This window comes from Vitis vinifera, chromosome 8 (genome assembly GCF_030704535.1).
Source record: "Vitis vinifera cultivar Pinot Noir 40024 chromosome 8, ASM3070453v1".
NCBI lineage: Eukaryota > Viridiplantae > Streptophyta > Magnoliopsida > Vitales > Vitaceae > Vitis > Vitis vinifera.
In genome coordinates, this window is record NC_081812.1 from 9,337,039 (window position 1) to 9,357,513 (window position 20,475).

Consider the following 20,475-nt stretch of genomic DNA (forward strand, 5'->3'; position numbering starts at 1 on the left):
TAACAAGCAGCTTAAAAGAGGAAGGGCAATGAAACAAAAAAAAAAAGAAAAAAAAGAAAGAAAGAACTGTCCCATATACAAGAGGCAACAATAAATCCTGGAAAGCTGCACAACAAATATAGAAAAAGACAAACTTTCTAGTAATAAAAAAGAGAGAAATCTCACAGTATGTAAGAAATGACTGAATGGCATTCAAGAGCACAGGTGAGACCTCCTTGACCGGTCGGACCTCCTAAAAGATAGAAATAAATACATTAAAAACATTCATCACACACTTTACACAAAATTCCCTTTGGTATACATATACTATCACAGGAAATGGTGCTAATATTGCTAAAGCTCCGTCCCAACTCCAAAGCAATGTTTTACCCTTGTTTTTCTAAACTTATTTTTCTAATACAAGAACAGAAAAATAAAGGCATGATTGTGTTTCGGCATTTCTTTTTCTCATCTTTATTTATTTATTTATTTGGATAGATAATGCATTTTCCACTAAGCCAACATGTTGAAGGAAGGTAAAAATATTCTTGTGTAACAAGACTCTGATCCCTGCAATTCCAGACATTGATTTAATGGTAAGAGTTTTAGAAACATAACAGGAGGATTCTGTCTTCATCAAAGGAGGTAAGACCGTAAGACTAATTTATCCAAAACCAAGTACAACAAACAATTAAGAACAGTTCATCAAGTGGTCTTTCTAGTGGGTATACTTAATTCTCTCTTCTCTTGAACTTACCTGCACGCATTTAGCATCACTTGGAAATCCTGAAATGATTAATTGACGAATTATCTTTAAACACAACAACCATCTTTCGCATATCAAATAAAGGTCACCCTGATGCTGCTCAGAAGCATCTGAGCTAATGCACTGAGCAAGTGCAGAGAAATCACGAAGTATGGTTTGCACATCGCTCTGCCAAAGGCGCCAGCTGTAGTCAAAGAAATGAGATGATATCTGCAAAAACAAAATTTGAAATAGGGTTTGTTTCATATCATTTGATCCAAAAAAATTGGTGTCATATTTTGAGAAGTGGGAATTCCACCTTTAGATAAGTAATACATCTAACAAAAGAATATAGGATGATGAAAAAGGTAATAATAGTTAGAAGAATTATAAGAAATTTAAGAAGAGTTTTAACTACACTGACAATAAAGATGGCTGCCAATGGCATATAATCATGTCAGACTATTGTTAGCCATGCATTAGGCTGCATTTGATAGAGAAAATTCTCTTAGGACATTAAATTCCATTACTATGCACATGCATCCTTTTCCTCCATTGACAACTGAGGTTGAAAGAGCACAGTGAACCCTTCTCTCTCTTTCTGATCAAGGCAATAATTTTTTTTTTGATGAATAAGCAAAAAATGTATAGCAAAGAGGCGCTAAAGAAGCGACTCACAGAGTTACAGTATAGATAGCCTCACCCCCTTACAAAATGACCCAACCCAACAATGAAAATACAAAAAACCCTCTCCCTTAACGCAAACACACCCATTCTATAAAATCTATTAAGGTTGAAGGACCATCTTTTATCCACAATTTGGTTTCCGACCAAAGTAAATATACAAAAGAAACTTTCAGCTTTTGAATGGACAGCACACCATCCTCAAAAGCAATTGAATTTTCGGAAAAAAAAATTCAAATTTGGGATCATCTGAATGCATAAGCCTGATTAGAGAAACAAAGACAAATGCCAAAATCTCAGATCCAAACAAAGGCAATAATAGTCAGAAGAATTATAAGAAATTTAAGAAGAATTTTAACCACACTGACAATAAAGATGGCTGCCAATGGCATATAATCATGTCAGACCATTGTTAGCCATGCATTAGGCTGCATTTGATAAAGAAAATTTTGTTAGGACATTAAATTCCATTAGTATGCACATGCATCCTTTTGCTCCATTAATAACTACAAAACATATATGAATGCTCCATTATCGGAAATGTCCATGAAAACCAGGGTATTTGATTTTTTTTTATATTAATGGTAGTTCGCCAAATACTCCAGGAGTTTTTAGTTAAGGCAGACTTCAAATTCAAGGAAACTAATCTAGGCTTTAGGCTTTCCTTGCTTCTTCATCTTTCTATTTTTTTTTTCATTAAAAATATTAGAATACGAAAATCTTGGAGTAGGAGCACCAAAGTCTCATTTCCCAGGCGTTTTTCTGCCAGCCATGAAAACACTACCCCGCTTGCCTGTAACCTTCTGCTTGCTTGGCTACAGTCACTCCTATTAGGTCACGAACTTCCTTAACTTAAGAGAGCGGGTACCCCTTATTTGATTTGCTGACAGTTGCCCCTGATTCTCTTGTTAACTCCTTCATGCCCTCAAGCAAGTCTCATCCATCCAGAGAGAGAGGCTTGCCTAAAGCTTCATTCATGCATGATCTAAATGCCTCACCTTCTCCTTCAATTCCAACTAGGCAAACAGAACTCCCGGAACTGCCTTTCTTGATTCACCCTCAGAGAACGAGAACGGAACTTGCTCTAATCCTTCTCGTTCGATCCACATTCCATAGCTTCTGCTTTCGCTCCGCACCTTTAGAAAGTAGTTTTCAAGCCAGTTTCATTCCATCCTCTCGGGAGAACCTAGTCGGCAGGGTTGTGTATAACCCCTTTAAGGACTGATCCTCTTTATCTATCTTTCTTCTTTGAGTGCTTGTAGTTCCAAGCCTTCTTTCCTACTCCCTCCTTCGCTCTTATTTTTTTTTATAAGGTAAGTGGAGTTAGAGGAGAGGTGGGTATTATGCCTTTCCCCATTCTGCTAGGGTGGCTTTTCTTAACTGGGCTAGTGTCCCCTTAAGGTGCATTTTTCACTATAATTTTGGAGTTATTACCAAAGTGAAGCATTTTATAGCGTGAAAGACCTTCAGCCTCTATCTAGCCGACAGAAGTCCTCTTCATCTTGATGGTTACTCCAAGATATTAAAGTATGGTTTCTATACCCGAACCTACCTCCCAAGCTAGAGTAGCTAGATGAGGAAGAAAAATCCTTCTTTGTGCTTCCTGCGCTTCTGATTATGGAGTTGTACCTAGTTCCAGGTCAACGAATGAAACCCCACCAGCAGCCCGCATTTCCGACCCGAAAATAATTGAAAATGAAACAAGAATCTGTGTTCACTATCTATGGAGTGGAGTGACTATCCGTGATCTACGACCACCCTATCTCCCCCTTTATTTCCTTTTTATTCCCTTTTCTTGTATTGTTTATTATGATTGATCTGTAGTTCAAGGGCACTCTTCCTAATCCGAGTTTGAGATAGAATGAGACCCAGACGTAGAGTCCCGGGTTTTTTATTTCTCTTTCTTTTCCTTCTGGCCTTACCTTTAAATAAGGGGTTCTTCTCTTTCCCCACGAGGGAAAGCCCTTTCCATATGGAGTAGTGCATCTCTATCTTGAAAGCCCGCCCTACAAATAGGAGTTCCTATCTCTACTGCCTATCCAACCCGAAGACTCTTATTCGTGGTGGAGTGCTTCGAGTAGGATCCGATCCCTTCCCAGCAGTCAAACTCCTTCCTGACCCGGCTCACCTGCCTCTGAAGCTGGACTGCCTTTATAAAGGAGGCTGCCCGAGGAATCGAAAAGTTTGAAGTGGGATGTGGAATGTGATTGGTTGGTGATGGATGGTGGTTATGAAATCGGTTCGGGATCATCTTGCATCTAGATCTGTATCCGCACTTAGCTCTGCTGTTGAGTTGGATTTGGTTGGATGGTACCAACGAAATCGAGTGCTAACTCCCATTTCTTATTGAATTAACCGATCAACTTTCTATCGAACTTTTGGATTCAATAATTTTCGCAAAAAATTTTGTTTAATTTGACTTTATTATTATTATTATGAGAATAAATCCTACTACTTCTGGTCCTGGGGTTTCCACGCTTGAAAAAAAAACCTTGGAGCAAGCAATAGGAAATGGCGCGGGCACCGCCACTAAGACTGAATGAATGCGGGCAAAAGCTATTACTTTCTTGATTCATTTATTTGTTATATACGAAATGAGGTCTTCCCTGTCAGTCACTGGTTCAATTCTTCCATTACTCCTTTCAGTGATGGCTATTCGCTATTCCCCGAACAACTTGATGAATAGGGAACCAAGCAGTCGACCATTCACCGGGATCGATCCAAAGTCTTGATTGGTCGAGCTCTCGTTCTCTATCTGGCCGGGTGATAGGTACTTTGCTTTCTCTTTTTATTATATCTATCTTCTTCTATTTTATTCATATATCTTCAATTTTCATTCTTATTTATGCTCTTCTTTCCCCTCTTCTCTTATCATCGAATTCTTTTCTTTTAAAATTTTCATAAAATATTCTAAAAAAGACAGGCAGTTCTCTAGCGGCATAAGCGAACTAAGGCTTACTTACCACCCACCACCATTGTCTTAGCAGCTTCTTGCGCCAAATGCGCTTATTTTGAGAGCTAGGAATCTTTGGTTTAGTCTCGATATCCGCTTCTTGTCGGTAAGAGTCCCATGCGCCGTAGTATGTTTTTATGATATAAAAAGAGTCTTTCTATACAAAAGGGAAAAGGGCTTTAGCCAAACCAAATCTTAAATTTATATAGAAAGATGGATTATAGCTTTACCCCATAGCCCTCCTTCCCGGAATATGGGGTCAGTTCCTTGTCTTGGAAGGAGAAAAAGATGAGATGTCAGCCCAGCTTGATGCTAAAGAATTGACTTTCTCTTTTCTGTCTGGAAAGTGTGAATTCGATCCAAAATAAGTGAATTGCATCTGAATCTGAAAGTGACTACTTTGAAATCCAGGTGATGTGGAGCTAGGTCTGAAGTGAGATCGTACGCTTATGGTGCTACTAATTGTCTTTGTCATTCAATAGATCTAGTAAGGGCAAAAATGGACGCTTTGCAAAGGGTGGTCGTAGATCAGCGGTAACAGAATCTTCTTTTCCAGATCCGATTCAATCTGGAGCAACAGACGCCCTTACACAGAGAGAACCATTCGACCCGCGAGGAACACTTCCGGAACCAAAGCCAAAGGAAGTCATGATGGAAAGTCAAGGTAAGAAGGTACTTTCCATTATGGTTGGTGCTATTCTTCTAGTACTAATCTTAAATGAGTTAGCTGCCCAATTCGAAGAGCTGACTTAGATGAGGAACTAATTCCACCTTTGGTTCTCAGTCACTCTTTTTGTGGTTTGCTCTCGCTCTTTCTGTCCGAAGAAAGATCGTTGGCAGCAGGTGGAGACATTTCTTTGGCCCCCTTCAAAAGGAAATGCGGGCAGGGTAGAGCTCGGCAGAGGGTTCGAGAATAGGGTAGGGTCCTGTCCTTAAGATTCAGATAAGAAAAGAGTTCCGCCGCTTCAAGCTTTGCCTTTCGGTCTGAGGAAGAAAGGACCTTGGAAGGCTCGGTCAATCGATTGAGGGAGGTGGCAAAAGACGGATATTTTCATAGTGTAGGGAACTGGGTGAACCAAAGGTTATTACACCCTCTTCATAAGTGGTTGATGGAGGTTCTTCGTCAGCTGCCTATGGATGGCACATTTAACCAAACCAAAGAGCCCCACTTGACCGCCTAGTTGGCAACCAAACGGTTTATTCCGTGGATCTCAAATCAGCCACTGATCGGTGGCCGTATTTGTTCTTGGATGCATGTTTTGGACCTACGTTTGCCGGCGTTGTCTCGCAGATACTAGCCCTTTCGTTGTAGATTGGGTGAAAACACCAGATTGTATCTTGCCTTCAACGCCGGTCAACCGTAGATATGTCAATAGCTTTCCTTAGGGCTAGGCTAAGCGGTTACGTGCACAAGAGCTCTTATGAATTCACCAAAAAGACCGGTTATTGCAAGAACAGGATTATAAACCTACTTCTACTCCTTCCCTCCCTCCCGAACTCTGGCAAAGAATGCCTATTTCAATTTAAGCACCAGCGGATGAATCAGTGGGTAAACCCGATCCATATAACGGCTATGTAAAACAAGGCGGACATGAAACTAAAGCAAGTAGAAGAAATGCCACATCGTCAATCGGCTGGATGAGATTGATGTTAATAATAGAAAGGAGTGGATCCTGACTCGAGATACATTCTTTCGGAGTTAAATTACATGGCATGGCATTGAATCAGCTCATTCAACAAGGGAATGGGTATTTTCACGAAGACGATGTTTTCTCGGCTAGTCGAGTTCACTAAATGCTTTAGGTTAGGCCAATTCCCTCCCCTGCCACCCACAACGGGCTATTCCCAATTGGCTCTCAATAAAGTCCAGAAAAAAGATTGAATGATCCATCCCAGAATTGGATAATTCAACTAGGAGAGAGAGGTGGGAGTGCCCTACGTTGAACGGATGCATCGTGAAGGGTTGGTTCGATAATCCAAGAAAAGCGTTTGGTTTCCTTATCACCGGGATGATAAAAATAACCTATTAAATGAGGATGTGTGATATCGTATCCCGAGATTGAAGAGATTCCGCAGAGCGGTCGGCGGTCGATTGACAATAGAGAAAGGTTGACGTCCACTGATGAAAGGCACCCTGACGATAGATCCTATGACACATAGATCTCTCCCCCAATCAACATTTTGAACCGCTACGCTACCTTTTTTTATTAAATAGAAACCTCGCTTCTTTCATTCCATCTATGATGTCTCCTTGAAGTCGCTTAACGCTACGAATTGAATAGTCTTTGAGAATTCCCTTTGTTTGTTCAAACTTTGATAACCTAACCCTCGTTCGATAGAGCTAACCTCCTTGATAGTATAAAAAATCTTTATTCCTTGGAAGAAAAACTTTGAGGCCTGGTGGACCATTATCTGCTCCAAGTTTTATAGGAAGAAAAATAATATGTCATCACACATCTTCTAGCTTTAGTAACCGTAATAGTCATCTCTATCATTAAACTAGCCCACAGCAAGATCAAGTTTAGTCCAAATAACAAGGATAATTTAAGTGGATAGGTCAAGATACAAACATCATAAAAAAAAAAAAAAAAAAACAGAAAACTTTGTCTGGAAGAAAGAAAATCAAAATAACAACAATAAAAAATTGGCACATTAGCCTATACCTCTGCAAAGTTCCTTTGGTCTGAAGTAAGACGTTTAGTAGACAATTCCTTTAAGGTTCGGAACAGAATCATAAAAATCCTGTGGGATGTAAGAATATCTGCTGATTGCAGCTGTTGCGCCAAAACAGAAAAGAGCTCCGGCCTGGACTAGTCATTAAGATCAAAAGAAAATGTATTAAATAGTGCCTAACAAAAAAAGTGTGCACCCTATCTCCACAGGGGTAGTACAAGAGGAACCGCAAGGAAAGGAAAAACACCAACTGCACAAAAACAGCAATATGATAACCCACCTAGCCCCAATTTAGCAATGGGGACTGAAAACTAAAACACTTCATGTGATAACAAGCTACAGAGACTAATAATCGCCATGCAACATAACATTACTATATAAGCTCAAAGTTAGGATAGAAGCAAAAAAAAAATACTAGATGGTATTGCTACTGGAGCAGAAACTAACTTAAGTCATTTAATCCATCTAACAAGTGGTAAAATGATCTCCCTTTCTTGATGTGCAGTTGCTTAGGCCATCAAACAAGAATGTTAGTAGTTGAATGTTTATAAGGTATTCAATTTAAAACTCAAACTTGTTAATTATCCTAAGCTTACCAAATCATTCTATGCAGATTCATTAGTTCAAGCATATTGTAGGACTAAGCAAGTATTTTGGGGACCAAGGCCCAAGATTTGTTGGTTAAATATAGTTTGCAAGATAAGACACTTGCAAAAATATTAGGAGTTGTGTACTGTCAACCAGATTTCTTATTCAACAATTTTTTTTTCTGATCAGAAAGGCACTAGATATTTTCTAATAATTACAATGATCAAGACTGATGAGACATCTTTCCACAATATACAAATCTGCTCAGGAAGAGAGAAGATACTCCTTTAAGAGAAGCCATACAAGTTGGACAACTGAGGAAGATTATAAAAATCTAAGAGTGAACCACGGAAAACACTAATTACAACTCAAAAAGGCAAAAAAAGTCCCAACAAAAGACACCAAATTTTCTGCTCCTTTTTTGGTTAAAATATCCGCCACTTGATTGGATAAGAGAGAAGCCAAACAGAGGAAACACTCCAACTCTGTAACAATATGGAATATGTGATGAAACCACCCATCCAGCCTCTTTTTTCTTAGTCACCCATGAAATGACAACAATAGAATCTCCCTCTGCTACAAGATTGGAAAGGCCCAATCCTATGTTCTTCTTATTGAAGTACTGAACATTCCAACACAATGTTCTTCATCTTTAATATTAAGGTGGACCTCCTGATAGAATGGTGTCTTATTGCACCGCAAATTCATACTTCATAGCACCAATTCTAGTATTTCTATAAAATATTGAACTATTTGCAACAAATTCTATATCAATAAATTTAAAAATTATTGTTAGCGCAGCTTAAAATTTCAAATTTTTTACACTGCAGAAAACCGAAAATATCAGGGGAAATAATGGGTGAAAAGCATACCATTCTTTGGGATAATCAATCCGAGCTATTTTTGAGATGAGCACAGCCAACATAAGAGCTATCTATATTGCAGAAAACATGAAAAACACAGAAAATTAGCAAGTTAATTTCTAGACTCAAGTAAACTTCTAGGGCATTCATAGTGAGACAAAAAAAGATTTCAATGCTCATCAATCTCAGGATAGACCAATCACACAAAATGTTAAGCAACAAGTGCTCTTTGGAAGCCAATGAATGGTAACATTAATATAGCTCACTCCAAAAACAGATGCAATTAAATGTTACAATCTTAGTCAACATGCAGGGGAAAAAAAGCACCAAGCAAAAAATTGTAGCCGCCACCTGATAGTTCTCTTCTCGTAAGTGCAACAACAGCTTTTGTCTCAAATGTATTTTCTCTTCATTGCTAATTCCTCTGCACAGATATTTCATATTACATTCTTGAAAAGGAAAAATAGCATCTCTCTTATCACACTGGACATGGTTAAAGATAAAAATAAAGAAAGAAACAAGATTCATACAAATAAAAGAATACAATAAATGTAAATAAGAAAGAAATCCAACCAGAAGTCTCATTCAATCTTCTAACTACCAATACAGAAATTTTTCCAAATCTTGAAAAAATATATTATGTACCTACTACATTAATGCTGGTGGTGCTATATATTTCATTTTTTCTTCACCTCCTTGATGACTGTACAAGAGCATCTGTCTCATTTACATAGTTGTCAAACTTAAAAGTAAGAGGATGTGAAACAATTATGTCATTTGAATTCATTTGAATGGGCTTCCATTGACAATCATCTCAACAAGCCACTCTAAAAAGCCAATAATTTTCTAAAGGGGAAAGCATGATCGTTGGCTTGTAAATTATATCATGTATTGTTTTCTTGCTTTTTTTTTTGTGTGTAATGTGTCATATTATGTATCAAAGTTTTTATATAAAATGAAAAAATAAATAGAAAAGAAAATATAAATACATACAAGAATTGCACATATATTGGAAGAATAAAATATCGGGTAGCATATAACCAATTTCATGAAAGATGGTAAGACCAAAAGAGTAAAAACAGACATTCATCAATATCATACATATAAAAACAGTTAAATTAAATTTTCACAATTCAATTTTAAATAAAATATGACATTTAAATTTATCGATTCATCATAAAATCCACAAAATAGAGCTTTTGAATTTTTAACAATAATTTTTAGTTCCAAATTTCAACAAGTCAGACACCTTTTTTTATATAGCGTTGATATCTATTTGTTTATGCATCATTCTCAAAAATCTCACTTTCCAAGCTCACCTAAAAGGAAAATTTTCTGAGAAGTAGAACTCATGTTAAGAAAAGCTTTCATTCACCATTATATTCAAGATCAGCATCCAAACCCTTCAAATAACAATATCTGAATATTCATTATAAGAATAAATTTATTAAAATTTCAAAGTTTCATGCATGTCTTTGATAACAAGTGTGTTGCATTTTCATGAATGATTATTTTATCTTTTTTTCCTTTCTATTGTTAATTTCTAACCTTAAAGTACATTTTAAACAATTGATGTAATTCTTTTTTGCTGAAAAAAATTCAAATTTGATTTTTCTCAAAAACTATTACTTGTAAGTCAAGTAACAGTGGCGACTATCACTTTCTTTTTTTTTTCCCTAATTATAAAGCAACCTTAGGTGTTGAACGATCTATTTGAGTTGCACTGCCCCTTATGCAATATATTTGAGTTATGGGCCATTTCTTTCTTAGGTATTCTTTTGATATACTAGCTATTTAGTAAATAAATAAATTTTAAAAAGAAAAAAAAAAGTGTGCACCACCCTGTTTTATTAAATCCATCATAAAGCCATTAGTACCTATCACTTTGTAACCTCTAAACTCTAAAACAACCCCCAAAACCTTGTCTTTTAAAAAGAAAGATGAAGAAGAAGAATTATTTCCAATCATGATTCATTTTCAATGATATTCTACCCAAAATATTTTTAAAAATAAAATTCTAATCCCTGACTGTACCATGTTTCCTTCATTCAATATTTGATAAAATGCTGCCCATTTCCTTCCTAATGGGCCTTCCACGCTCAAGTTGCTATATGTGCTTCCTACAACTAATTGCCTTGCTCAAGTCACAACAGGCCCTATAGTCCCTCCCACGTTCATAAGCCTTGCTTAAATCAATATTTCTAATATAATAAACTCGAACTTCCAACTTATTATAAAACTAACTGTCTTATCAATTAATTCTTTTCAACTGCACCATCCAGCTACACATTGCAATCTTCACATCTTCCCACTGAGTTTACTAAGGGAGAAAAACCAACATCATTATTATATTCTAGCACCACCAATCCCTACACCACAAAAACAGTCTGAACATCCAACACAATATTGTGCAATGATCGAATCAACATTAAGAAAACAAAGCAAAGTATAAGACTGAGTTCATTACGAGGAATCACGCCTGTTCCTCCAATATCGATTAACGCCATTCTTGAAATACACTGAAGCCATCAACCGAACATCCACCTGAGCCGCTAAATCTTTGGCAGTTATCACCTCCTGCATTCACAACAACCTTCAACACAAACAAACAAAGAAAAATCCACCGATACAACAAGCCAGAAAAACACGCACACACAGGCGCAAACACATTTGCAATTCAAACTGAAAACCCTAGATATATGAAAACCAGAGACATGACCATGAGACAAGAGCAGAACCCAGGGCGACTCTCGGACTGCGAGAGCGCGGCCTCCGCCGGCTTGCGCACGCTCTCATCGGCGCTGAGCGAATTGGTGAGCAGCGAGTACATGGCCGGGAGGTCGGAAGCCGAGAGCGCCATAGCGCGCCGAGAAATTGAACCGATCGGTGGATTTGCGGGCTAGTGAGAAGCGTGAGACGAGATGGAACTGGGCATGAAGTCTTGATCGGCAATGGCGACAGTGAGATTTTTGTGGGAAAATGAGGGGCTCCGATTCGAGTTCCGGGCGAAGAAATGGAGGCGCGTAAGGGAGTGGACGAGAGAGTGTTTGGCCGCGGATGTGTTGTGATTCCTATAGCCTTGCTCCGGTGTTTATAAGAGGAAAAGGGGCGCAGAAGCTACTTATACACTATTGCTGGCTGGCACTCCAGCTGCTCTTGGGTGCGTTTGTTTACAGTGCTGTGGGCGTGTCAGTGTGGAGAAAAATATTAGGACCACCGCCTTGGGTCCCTTTTCTTTTGACAAACTAGCCTTTCTGATTTTGATTGATAGGTCCTCCATTTTGCCCCTCTCATTTGCATAATCTTAGCATTGCACCAATCTTACAATTGATTATGCATTCAGGCGAAGTAAACAAGACTACATCCAAGGATTGAAATATCGGTTTTTACGGATATATCGGTACTTCAATTTTACGGATATATCGGAAATATCGGAGAAATATCGGTGGATATTTTTTCATAAATATCGGTGGAGTGAAAATTATTTAAAATTAATAGGAATGCTTGAAAAAACTTCAAAAAATGATAACATAAGTAAGAATACACATTTTAAAGTTATCTTGTAAGTGTAATTGATATATATATAATTAAGAAGAAAAATATCGTAAATAGAGATATATTGGTAGATTCGATATTTGAATTTTAAAAATAATATATATGAATTTTGAAAGTGTATAAAGTTAAAATTGAGTTAAGAAATATGAGATTGCAATAGTCCTTATACTAAGAAAGATATCGATGTAGTTTCAATATATTATTAGATGAAGGGAGTTCATCTTGTTGAAGACAGTATTTATTTTAAAATTTTTAAAATATTTTTATTAAAACATATTTTATTATATTTTAAATGAAAAATTAAATTAATTTATATAAAATATCTTATTTGAGATTTAATTTTTAAAATTTTATTAAAAATATGTGATAATAACTTTTTCTATTAATATTAATTTATTTAATAATAAAAATAAAGGTTGATAATTAATAATTATTTATATAGAGAGTGGAAAATTGTTCTCATGATTTTTTTACATATTTTATTATATTTTAAATGATAAATTAAATTAATTTATATAAAATATCTTATTTGAGATTTAATTTTTAAAATTTATTAAAAAATGTGATAACAACTTTTTTTATTAATATAAATTTATTTAATAATCCAAATAAAAGTTGAAAATTAATAATTATTTATAGAAAATTGTTCTCATGTTTTTTTTATTTTTTATTTTTTATTTTTTTATCTCCCCTAAATCTAAAAATAAAAAAAAAAATAAAAAAGGCACCCACTTCTCTCTCGGGCATCAAGAACCCTTTTCTGAAGGTGTCTTCCAGCGAGAGAATCCCTAAAAAGCCCTATTTTCCTCTGCTACTCTCAAATCTCAATCCTCGCAGGTACTAATCTAATCATGTTATTATTAATTTTTTTTTTGCAACCCCCGTTTGATTCCCAAGAAAATCCATCCCCATTCGATTTCCGGGAAAATTCATCCTCGTTTGATTTCCGAGAAAATCCATTCAAAACTCCCAAAGAAAACCAAAAAAATTGCTTTTCTTTTGCTCCCTGTGTTTTCTGGATCTGTTTTAGGGGTCTCTTTGCTGTTGTGCCATTGGATTTAAATTTCATGAACCCTAAATCCACGATTTTTGAGCCAGGCTGAAAAACACAACTGCGCGGGCTGGACTGGTAGGAAATATCGCGATTTTTCTCCGATTTTTCGGTGCTTCACCGATATTTCGCCGATATATCGGCGATTTTGTCGATTTTTGGCCGATTTTTCCGTCGATCGATAATCGGTGCCGTTTATCGTTTCCATGCCGCCCGATAACCGATATTTCGACGAAATATCGGCGACATTTTCCGATTTTTCAATCCATGACTACATCTGAATTCAAAAAGTTTTTTAGAAAAATGTACCGTAACAAGTTAAAATTTTCTAATACGTATTGAAAATAAAAAATATGATATAAAAGGTAATTATTTTGCCAAATAAGCTCTGCATCAGAGCCAATCCTGAGTAATCCTGGAACTCTTATATTAAGAAATTGATAGTCAAAGTATTGATGGAACTCATGTCATTGGTAAGAACCTCCCATATAATTTAAAGATTTAGGAGGGGCCCAAATGAAATCCAGTATTCATGGTAATCATGTCATTGCTTAAGATCTCCCATATAATTTAAACATTTAGGAGGGACCCAAATGAAATCCCGTATTCATGGTACTCATGTCATTGCTAAGACCTCCCATATAATTTAAAGATTTATTAGAAGGGCCTCAAATGAATCCTATTATTTTCATGAGTACAAAAGTATTTAAAATAAATTGAAATACTTTTGTAAATAAGGTTGTAAAAATTCATTTTTTTTCTAACAAAATAAATAAAATATTTTTTATTGCAAAAAAAAAAACAAATTGATTTTTTTCTTTTAGAATTAAAGTATTTTAAATAAATTCTTTTATGTTGTAAATGAAGAGTAGTGAATGACCACATTGATGGTCATTATGAACTCCATTTACTCATCTTTAAAATGAGTAATGGGAGTTCATATTATGAAGCCTATAAAAGGCTTCTTACACCCCATGTAAGAGCATCCCGAGAAAAGAAAGAAAAATTCTTCCTCTCATTTTCTCTCTCTCTCTCTCTCTCTTTCTTTCACTTTCTCAATTCTCTTCTTTGATTCCTTCTTCCATATTATATATCAAAGTAAGATATATTTTATCTGTACTATTTTGATTTGCATTATATTTGTCATTATTTTACAACACGTTATCAACACGAATTACTCTAAAGGTAATTCTCGTATCTTGAACTTGAAGTTATTTATATAGAATTAAATTTTACATATTTATATTATTGTTGATTTGTTTTGTTATATATTATTAAAAGTTATAAACAAATTATTTGATTTTGTTTATAATCAAAGTTATAGCAATGCTATCAAGTTATTATAACTGATTATAATAATATTGTTTTGTCATATATATGAAGTTATTTGACAATGCCGAATATCACAAAACTCGAATTTGTAGCAGTTGACATTTCAGGAAAGAACTATCTATCTTGGATCCTTGATGCTGAATTACATCTTGATGCAATGAACCTTGGAGCTACGATCAAACAAGGAAATCAAGCATCCCTGCAGGATCACGCAAAAGCATTGATTTTCCTTCGCCATCACCTCCATGAAGGTTTAAAAAATAAGTATCTTACGGTAAAGGACCCTTTTACTCTATGGAGTAATTTGAAGGAAAGATATGACCACCAGAAAATTGTGATTCTCCTAAAAGCTCGATATGATTGGATGCACCTAAGGTTGCAAGATTTTAAAACTGTTAGTGAATACAACTCTGCACTTTTCAAAATCAGTTCTCAATTAAAGCTGTGTGGAGAGAAAAATCACAGAGAAAGACATGTTAGAGAAAACTTTTACTACGTTTTATGCCTCGAACGTGCTCCTGCAGCAGCAATATCGAGAGCGTAGATTTACAAAATATTCTGAATTAATATCATGTCTTCTTGTTGCTGAACAAAATAATGAGCTTTTGATGAGAAATCACCAGTCTCATCCAACTGGATCTGAACCATTCCCTGAAGTGAATGCAATATCGTCCCAAACTCGTGGACGTGGATGAGGACGAGGACGTGGTCGTGGTCGTGGAAGAAATCCCCGATACCATGGTTCTTATAGTAATAATTCTCAGAAGATGAAAGCCTCATTGCACCACCAGAAGTGGAACAATACTGAGACAATACAAGAAAATGGGAAGCGTTTACAAGATAAACCTCCTAAGAACCATGAGAATAATTGTTATAGATGTGGTATGAAGGGGCATTGGTCACGTACCTGTCGTACACCCAAACATTTGGTCGACCTTTACCAAACATCAATAAAAACTAAAGGAAAAGAGATAGAGATGAACTTTACCGATGGTGATGGATTGGACCTAACCTACTATGACATTGATTTCTTTGAAGGTCCTAATGAAAAAACAGACCATTTGATAAATGATGAGAAAATTAACATTGATTGATGTTACTTTATATATGAAATAATATATTATTATGTCTTATATTTACATCTGATTTACTTTGTTATTTACATTATGCCTTGTTTTTTTTTGTTATATCTAAAATCCATGTGTTATTTGGTCTTAAGATGAATGAGGATGATGTATGTCTCGCAGACTGTGCGACCACGCACACAATTCTTCGAGATAAAAGATATTTCCTCGAATTGACATTAATAAAAGCTAATGTAAGTACCATATTTGGTACTACAAACTTAGTTGAAGGCTCTGGAAGAGCAAACATAACGTTGCCAAATGGAACTAGATTCCATATAAATGACGTATTATATTCTAGCAAATCCAGAAGAAATTTGCTCAGTTTTAAAGATATCCGCAAAAATGGATATCATATTGAAACCATGAATGAAGATAATGTAGAATATTTTTACATTACTTTCATTATATCTGGCCAGAAGCTTATAATGGAAAAACTCCCGGCTTTCTCCTCTAGGTTGTATCATACAACTATAAAGCTTATTGAATCATATGTTGTTGTGAACCAGAAGTTCAACGACCCAAAAGTTTTTGTCCTTTGGCATGACAGGCTAGGTCATCCAGGGTCTTCAATGATGCGTCAAATAATCGAACACTCACATGGGCATCCACTAAAGAACTAGAAGATTCTTTCGCCCAATGAATACTCATGTGCTGCCTGCTCACAAGGTAAATTGATAATCAGACCATCTTTTACTAAAGTCATATCTGAGTCACCAATCTTTTTAGAAAGAATACATGGGGACATATGTGAGCCTATCCATCCACCATGTGGACCATTCCGTTACTTTATGATCTTAATAGATGCTTCTACTAGGTGGTCACATGTTTGTCTCATTTCTACACGTAATGTAGCCTTTGCTAGACTCCTTGCACAAATAATCAGATTACGAGCACAATTTCCAGATTATCCAATTAAGACAATACGTCTTAAGAATGTTGGCGAATTTACTTCTCAAACATTCATTGACTATTGCATGTCAGTAGGGATAAATATTGAGCATCCTGTTGCTCATACTCATACCCAAAATGGTTTAGCAGAATCCTTCATCAAACGTCTCCAATTAATAGCTCGACCATTACTAATGAAAACCAAATTACCTACTTCCGCCTGGGGACATGCCATTATGCATGCTACAACTTTAGTCCGTATTCGACCTATAACTTACCATGAATACTCCCTTTCACAACTTGTGCTTGGAAAACAACCAAATATCTCTCATTTACGAATCTTTGGTTGTGCAGTATATGTACCAATTACACCTACACAACGCACTAAAATGGGTCCCCAATGAAGACTTGGGGTTTATGTAGGTTTTGATTCTCCATCTATCATAAAATATCTTGAACCTTTTACAGGCGATGTTTTTACAGCCCGCTTTGCGGATTTTCATTTTAATGAGAGTGTTTTCCCATCATTAGGGAGAGAAAAGTCAATTCCTGAAGAACGACGAGAAATTAGTTGGAAGACATCTACTATGACCCATCTTGATCCTCGTACAAATCAATGTGAACTAGAAGTTCAAAGGATCGTTCATTTGCAAAATCTTGCAAATCGATTACCAGATGCATTCATTGATATAAAGAAAGTGACAAAGTCACATATCCCAGCTGCAAATACTCCAACATGGATTGATGTCCTTGTAGGACAGTTAACAAATGAATCTAAGATACTCCTGAAGTGTGGTAGACCTGTCGGCTCAAAGGATGTAACTCCCCGGAAGAGAAGAACCTAAGAAAAACTTGGCACTTTAGAAGAGACCATCAAAATGACTGATCAGTTTAAAATTGATAAATCTATAGCCCTAGAAGAGGCACAAATAATGCAGAAAGCCCCTGAAGAGGCACATATTGAACAAGAAGCCCCTGAAGAGGCACAAGTACATGAAAATTGTGAGATCTCAATAAGTTATGTACAAATGGAAGAAAAATGGGATCGAAATAATAGTGTTATTGACAATATTTTTGCTTTCCAATTGGCCTCTGATATCATAAGAAATGATGAAGATATCGAACCACGAAATGTGGAAGAATGTCGACATAGAAATGATTGACCAAAATGGAAAGAAGCTATACAGGCATAATTAAACTCATTAACAAAACGAGAAGTTTTTGGACCTGTAGTCCAAACACCTGAAGATGTAAAGCCTGTTGGGTACAAATGGGTATTTATACGAAAGCGCAATGAGAATAATGAGATCATAAGTATAAAATGCGATTAGTAGCACAAGGTTTCTCGTAGAAACCTGGTATTGACTACGAGGAAACATATTCTCCTGTCATGGACGCAATCACATTTCGTTTCTTAATTATTTTGGTAGTCTCAGAATGACTGGATATGCGTCTCATGGATGTTATTACAACATATTTATACGGATCCATGGATAATGATATATACATGAAAATCCCTGAAGGATTTAAATTGCCTGAAGCAAATAATACAAAGCCTCGTAGCATGTACTCAATCAAGTTACAATGATCCTTGTATGGATTAATCTGGACGCATGTGGTACAATCGCCTTAGTGAATACTTGCTAAAAGAATGGTATGTGAATAACCCTATATGCCTATGCCTCTTCATTAAGAAATCAGAAATCGGATTTGCAATTATTGCAGTGTATGTTGATGACTTAAATCTTGTTGGAACTCCTAAAGAACTCACAAGAACAACAAATTACTTGAAAAAGGAATTTGAGATGAAAGATCTTGGAAAAACAAAATTTTGTCTCGGCCTGCAAATAGAGCATTTTCCAAATGGAGTTTTAGTACATCAATCAACATACATTAAGAAAGTTTTGAAGTGTTTTTATATGGATAAAGCGCATCCTTTAAGTTCTCCAATGGTTGTCCGATCACTTGATGTGAAAAAAGACCCATTTCGTCCTTGCGAAAAGGATGAAGAGTTACTTGGTCCTGAAGTACCATATCTTAGTGCTATTGGTGCACTTATGTATCTTGCCAATTGTACACGTCCAGACATTGCTTTTTCTGTCAATTTATTAGCAAGATACAATTCCGCTCCAACTCGAAGACATTGGAATGGTATCAAACATATATTGCGTTATCTTCGCGGAACTACTGATATGGGTTTATTTTACTCAAGGGAATCAAAGCAACAATTGCTTGGATATGCAGATGTAGGATATCTTTCAAATCCACATAAAAACAGGTCACAAACAGGGTATGTGTTTAATTGCAATGGTACTGCTATTTCATGGAGATATGTCAAACAAACAATGGTGGTCACATCATCAAATCATTCAGAAATACTGGCAATTCATGAAGCAAGTCATGAATGTATATGACAAAGATCTATGATCCAGCATATTCGGGAATCATGTGGACTCTCCTCTATCAAAGGTGACCCGACAATATTATTTGAAGATAATGTTGCATGCATTGCACAAATAACAGGGGGTTATATTAAAGGAGATAGAACTAAACACATTTCACCAAAATTCTTTTATACACATGAACTCCAGAAAAGTGGTGAAATTGATGTGCAACAAATACGTTCAAGTGATAATCTAGCAGATTTATTCACAAAATCATTGCCAACCTCAACATTCAAGAAGTTAATACACAAGATTGGAATGCGTCAACTCAAGGATATCGACATGAGGGGGAGTATGCTTGTAAAAGGGTGTTAGTGTATTGTACTCTTTTTTCCTTTGTCCAGGTTTTGTCCTATTGGGTTTTACTGGCAAGGTTTTTAATGGGGCAGTCCTAATATACCAAGAAAAGAATATTGTACTCTTTTTCCTTCGCTAGGTTTTTCCTATAAGGTTTTTTACTAGCAAGGTTTTAATGATGCATATTCTTGTAATATGGTGGTCATCCAAGGGGGAGTGTTGTAAATGAAGAGTAGTGAATGACCACATTGATGGTCATTATGAACTCCATTTACTCATTTTTAAGATGAGTAATGGGAGTTCATATTATGAAGCCTATAAAAGGCTTCTTACACCCCATGTAAGAGCATCCCGAGAAAAGAAAGAAAAGTTATTTCTCTCATTTTCTCTCTCTCTCTCTCTCTCTCTCTCTCTTTCTTTCACTTTCTCAATTCTCTTCTTTGATTCCTTCTTCCATATTATATATCAAAGTAAGATATATTTTATCTGTACTATTTTGATTTGCATTATATTTGTCATTGTTTTACAACATTTTAACATTAATAAGTATAAATAATTTTTTTTTGAAAATTGAATCAAATCATTTGAAGAAAATAGATTGACTCTTTTTTGTAAATAAATAAATTGAAATCATTAATTCAAAATTGTTTTTAATAAAATCCCTTGAAATTTTTTGAAAACTATTTTTTTTAAATATATTTTTTTATTTAGTTCAATAAATCATTTTGCATAATTTTCTTATCATTTATTTTGCGTATTCTTGTCATTAGATTTTATCGTTATTTTTGTGTATATTGATTTGTTTCTTTAATCTTAGTATCCATAATTAATTAATTGTCATAATTACCTCAATTCGTTTAGTAAATATCGTACGGGCTTAGACAAGTGTTACAGTTCATCATTGTACATTCATGATAAATAACCTAACCCTCGAATTCAGACTCAATTTTTACAAACATGTCTTTTCCAAATAAGGAGTCACACAAAGTTTTCTTTCTTATTTTGTTTTCCCTTTAAAAAATAAAACAAAAATAAATGGCGATTTCAAGTCTTTTTTTTTTTTTTTTTCTAAAAATCAATTTCTCACCAAATGAAAAAACAAGTCTTGCTGTTCAAGTGGGAATGCACGTGAAAAATGCAGGTCCACAGTAACTATTTTTCCAAAAATAATTTCTAACTCATAAGCTAATGTTATGTAATCCTATAATTGTTACAATAAGAAATGGAATTAAGTATTCATGTTAGTCATTTCATTAGTAAGAATTCCCATAATAATAATAAAACAATTATTAAACC

The 20,475-nt window shown here is 35.5% G+C and overlaps 1 protein-coding gene across 3 annotated transcripts in view; it reads right to left on the bottom strand.

Moving 5' to 3' along the window:
- LOC100248949 (uncharacterized) overlaps positions 1-11,676 on the bottom strand; it is a 58,683-nt gene extending 47,007 nt beyond the window's left edge. For 2 of the 3 annotated variants that reach the window (XR_009466382.1, XM_059738927.1), the window contains exons 1-7: positions 11,205-11,676; positions 10,953-11,062; positions 8,837-8,909; positions 8,495-8,556; positions 7,025-7,166; positions 737-955; positions 166-232 (exon numbers count right to left, since the gene is read on the bottom strand). Coding sequence is in view for 1 of the 3 variants with exons in the window: in XM_059738927.1 (XP_059594910.1) it covers positions 166-232; positions 737-955; positions 7,025-7,166; positions 8,495-8,556; positions 8,837-8,909; positions 10,953-11,062; positions 11,205-11,345 (814 nt within the window). In the remaining 2 variants the exon portion in view is untranslated. The remainder of the gene's footprint in view (positions 1-165; positions 233-736; positions 956-7,024; positions 7,167-8,494; positions 8,557-8,836; positions 8,910-10,952; positions 11,063-11,204) is intronic. The other variant, XR_009466383.1, reaches the window with a different exon arrangement.
- Between the last annotated feature and the right edge of the window lie 8,799 nt (positions 11,677-20,475).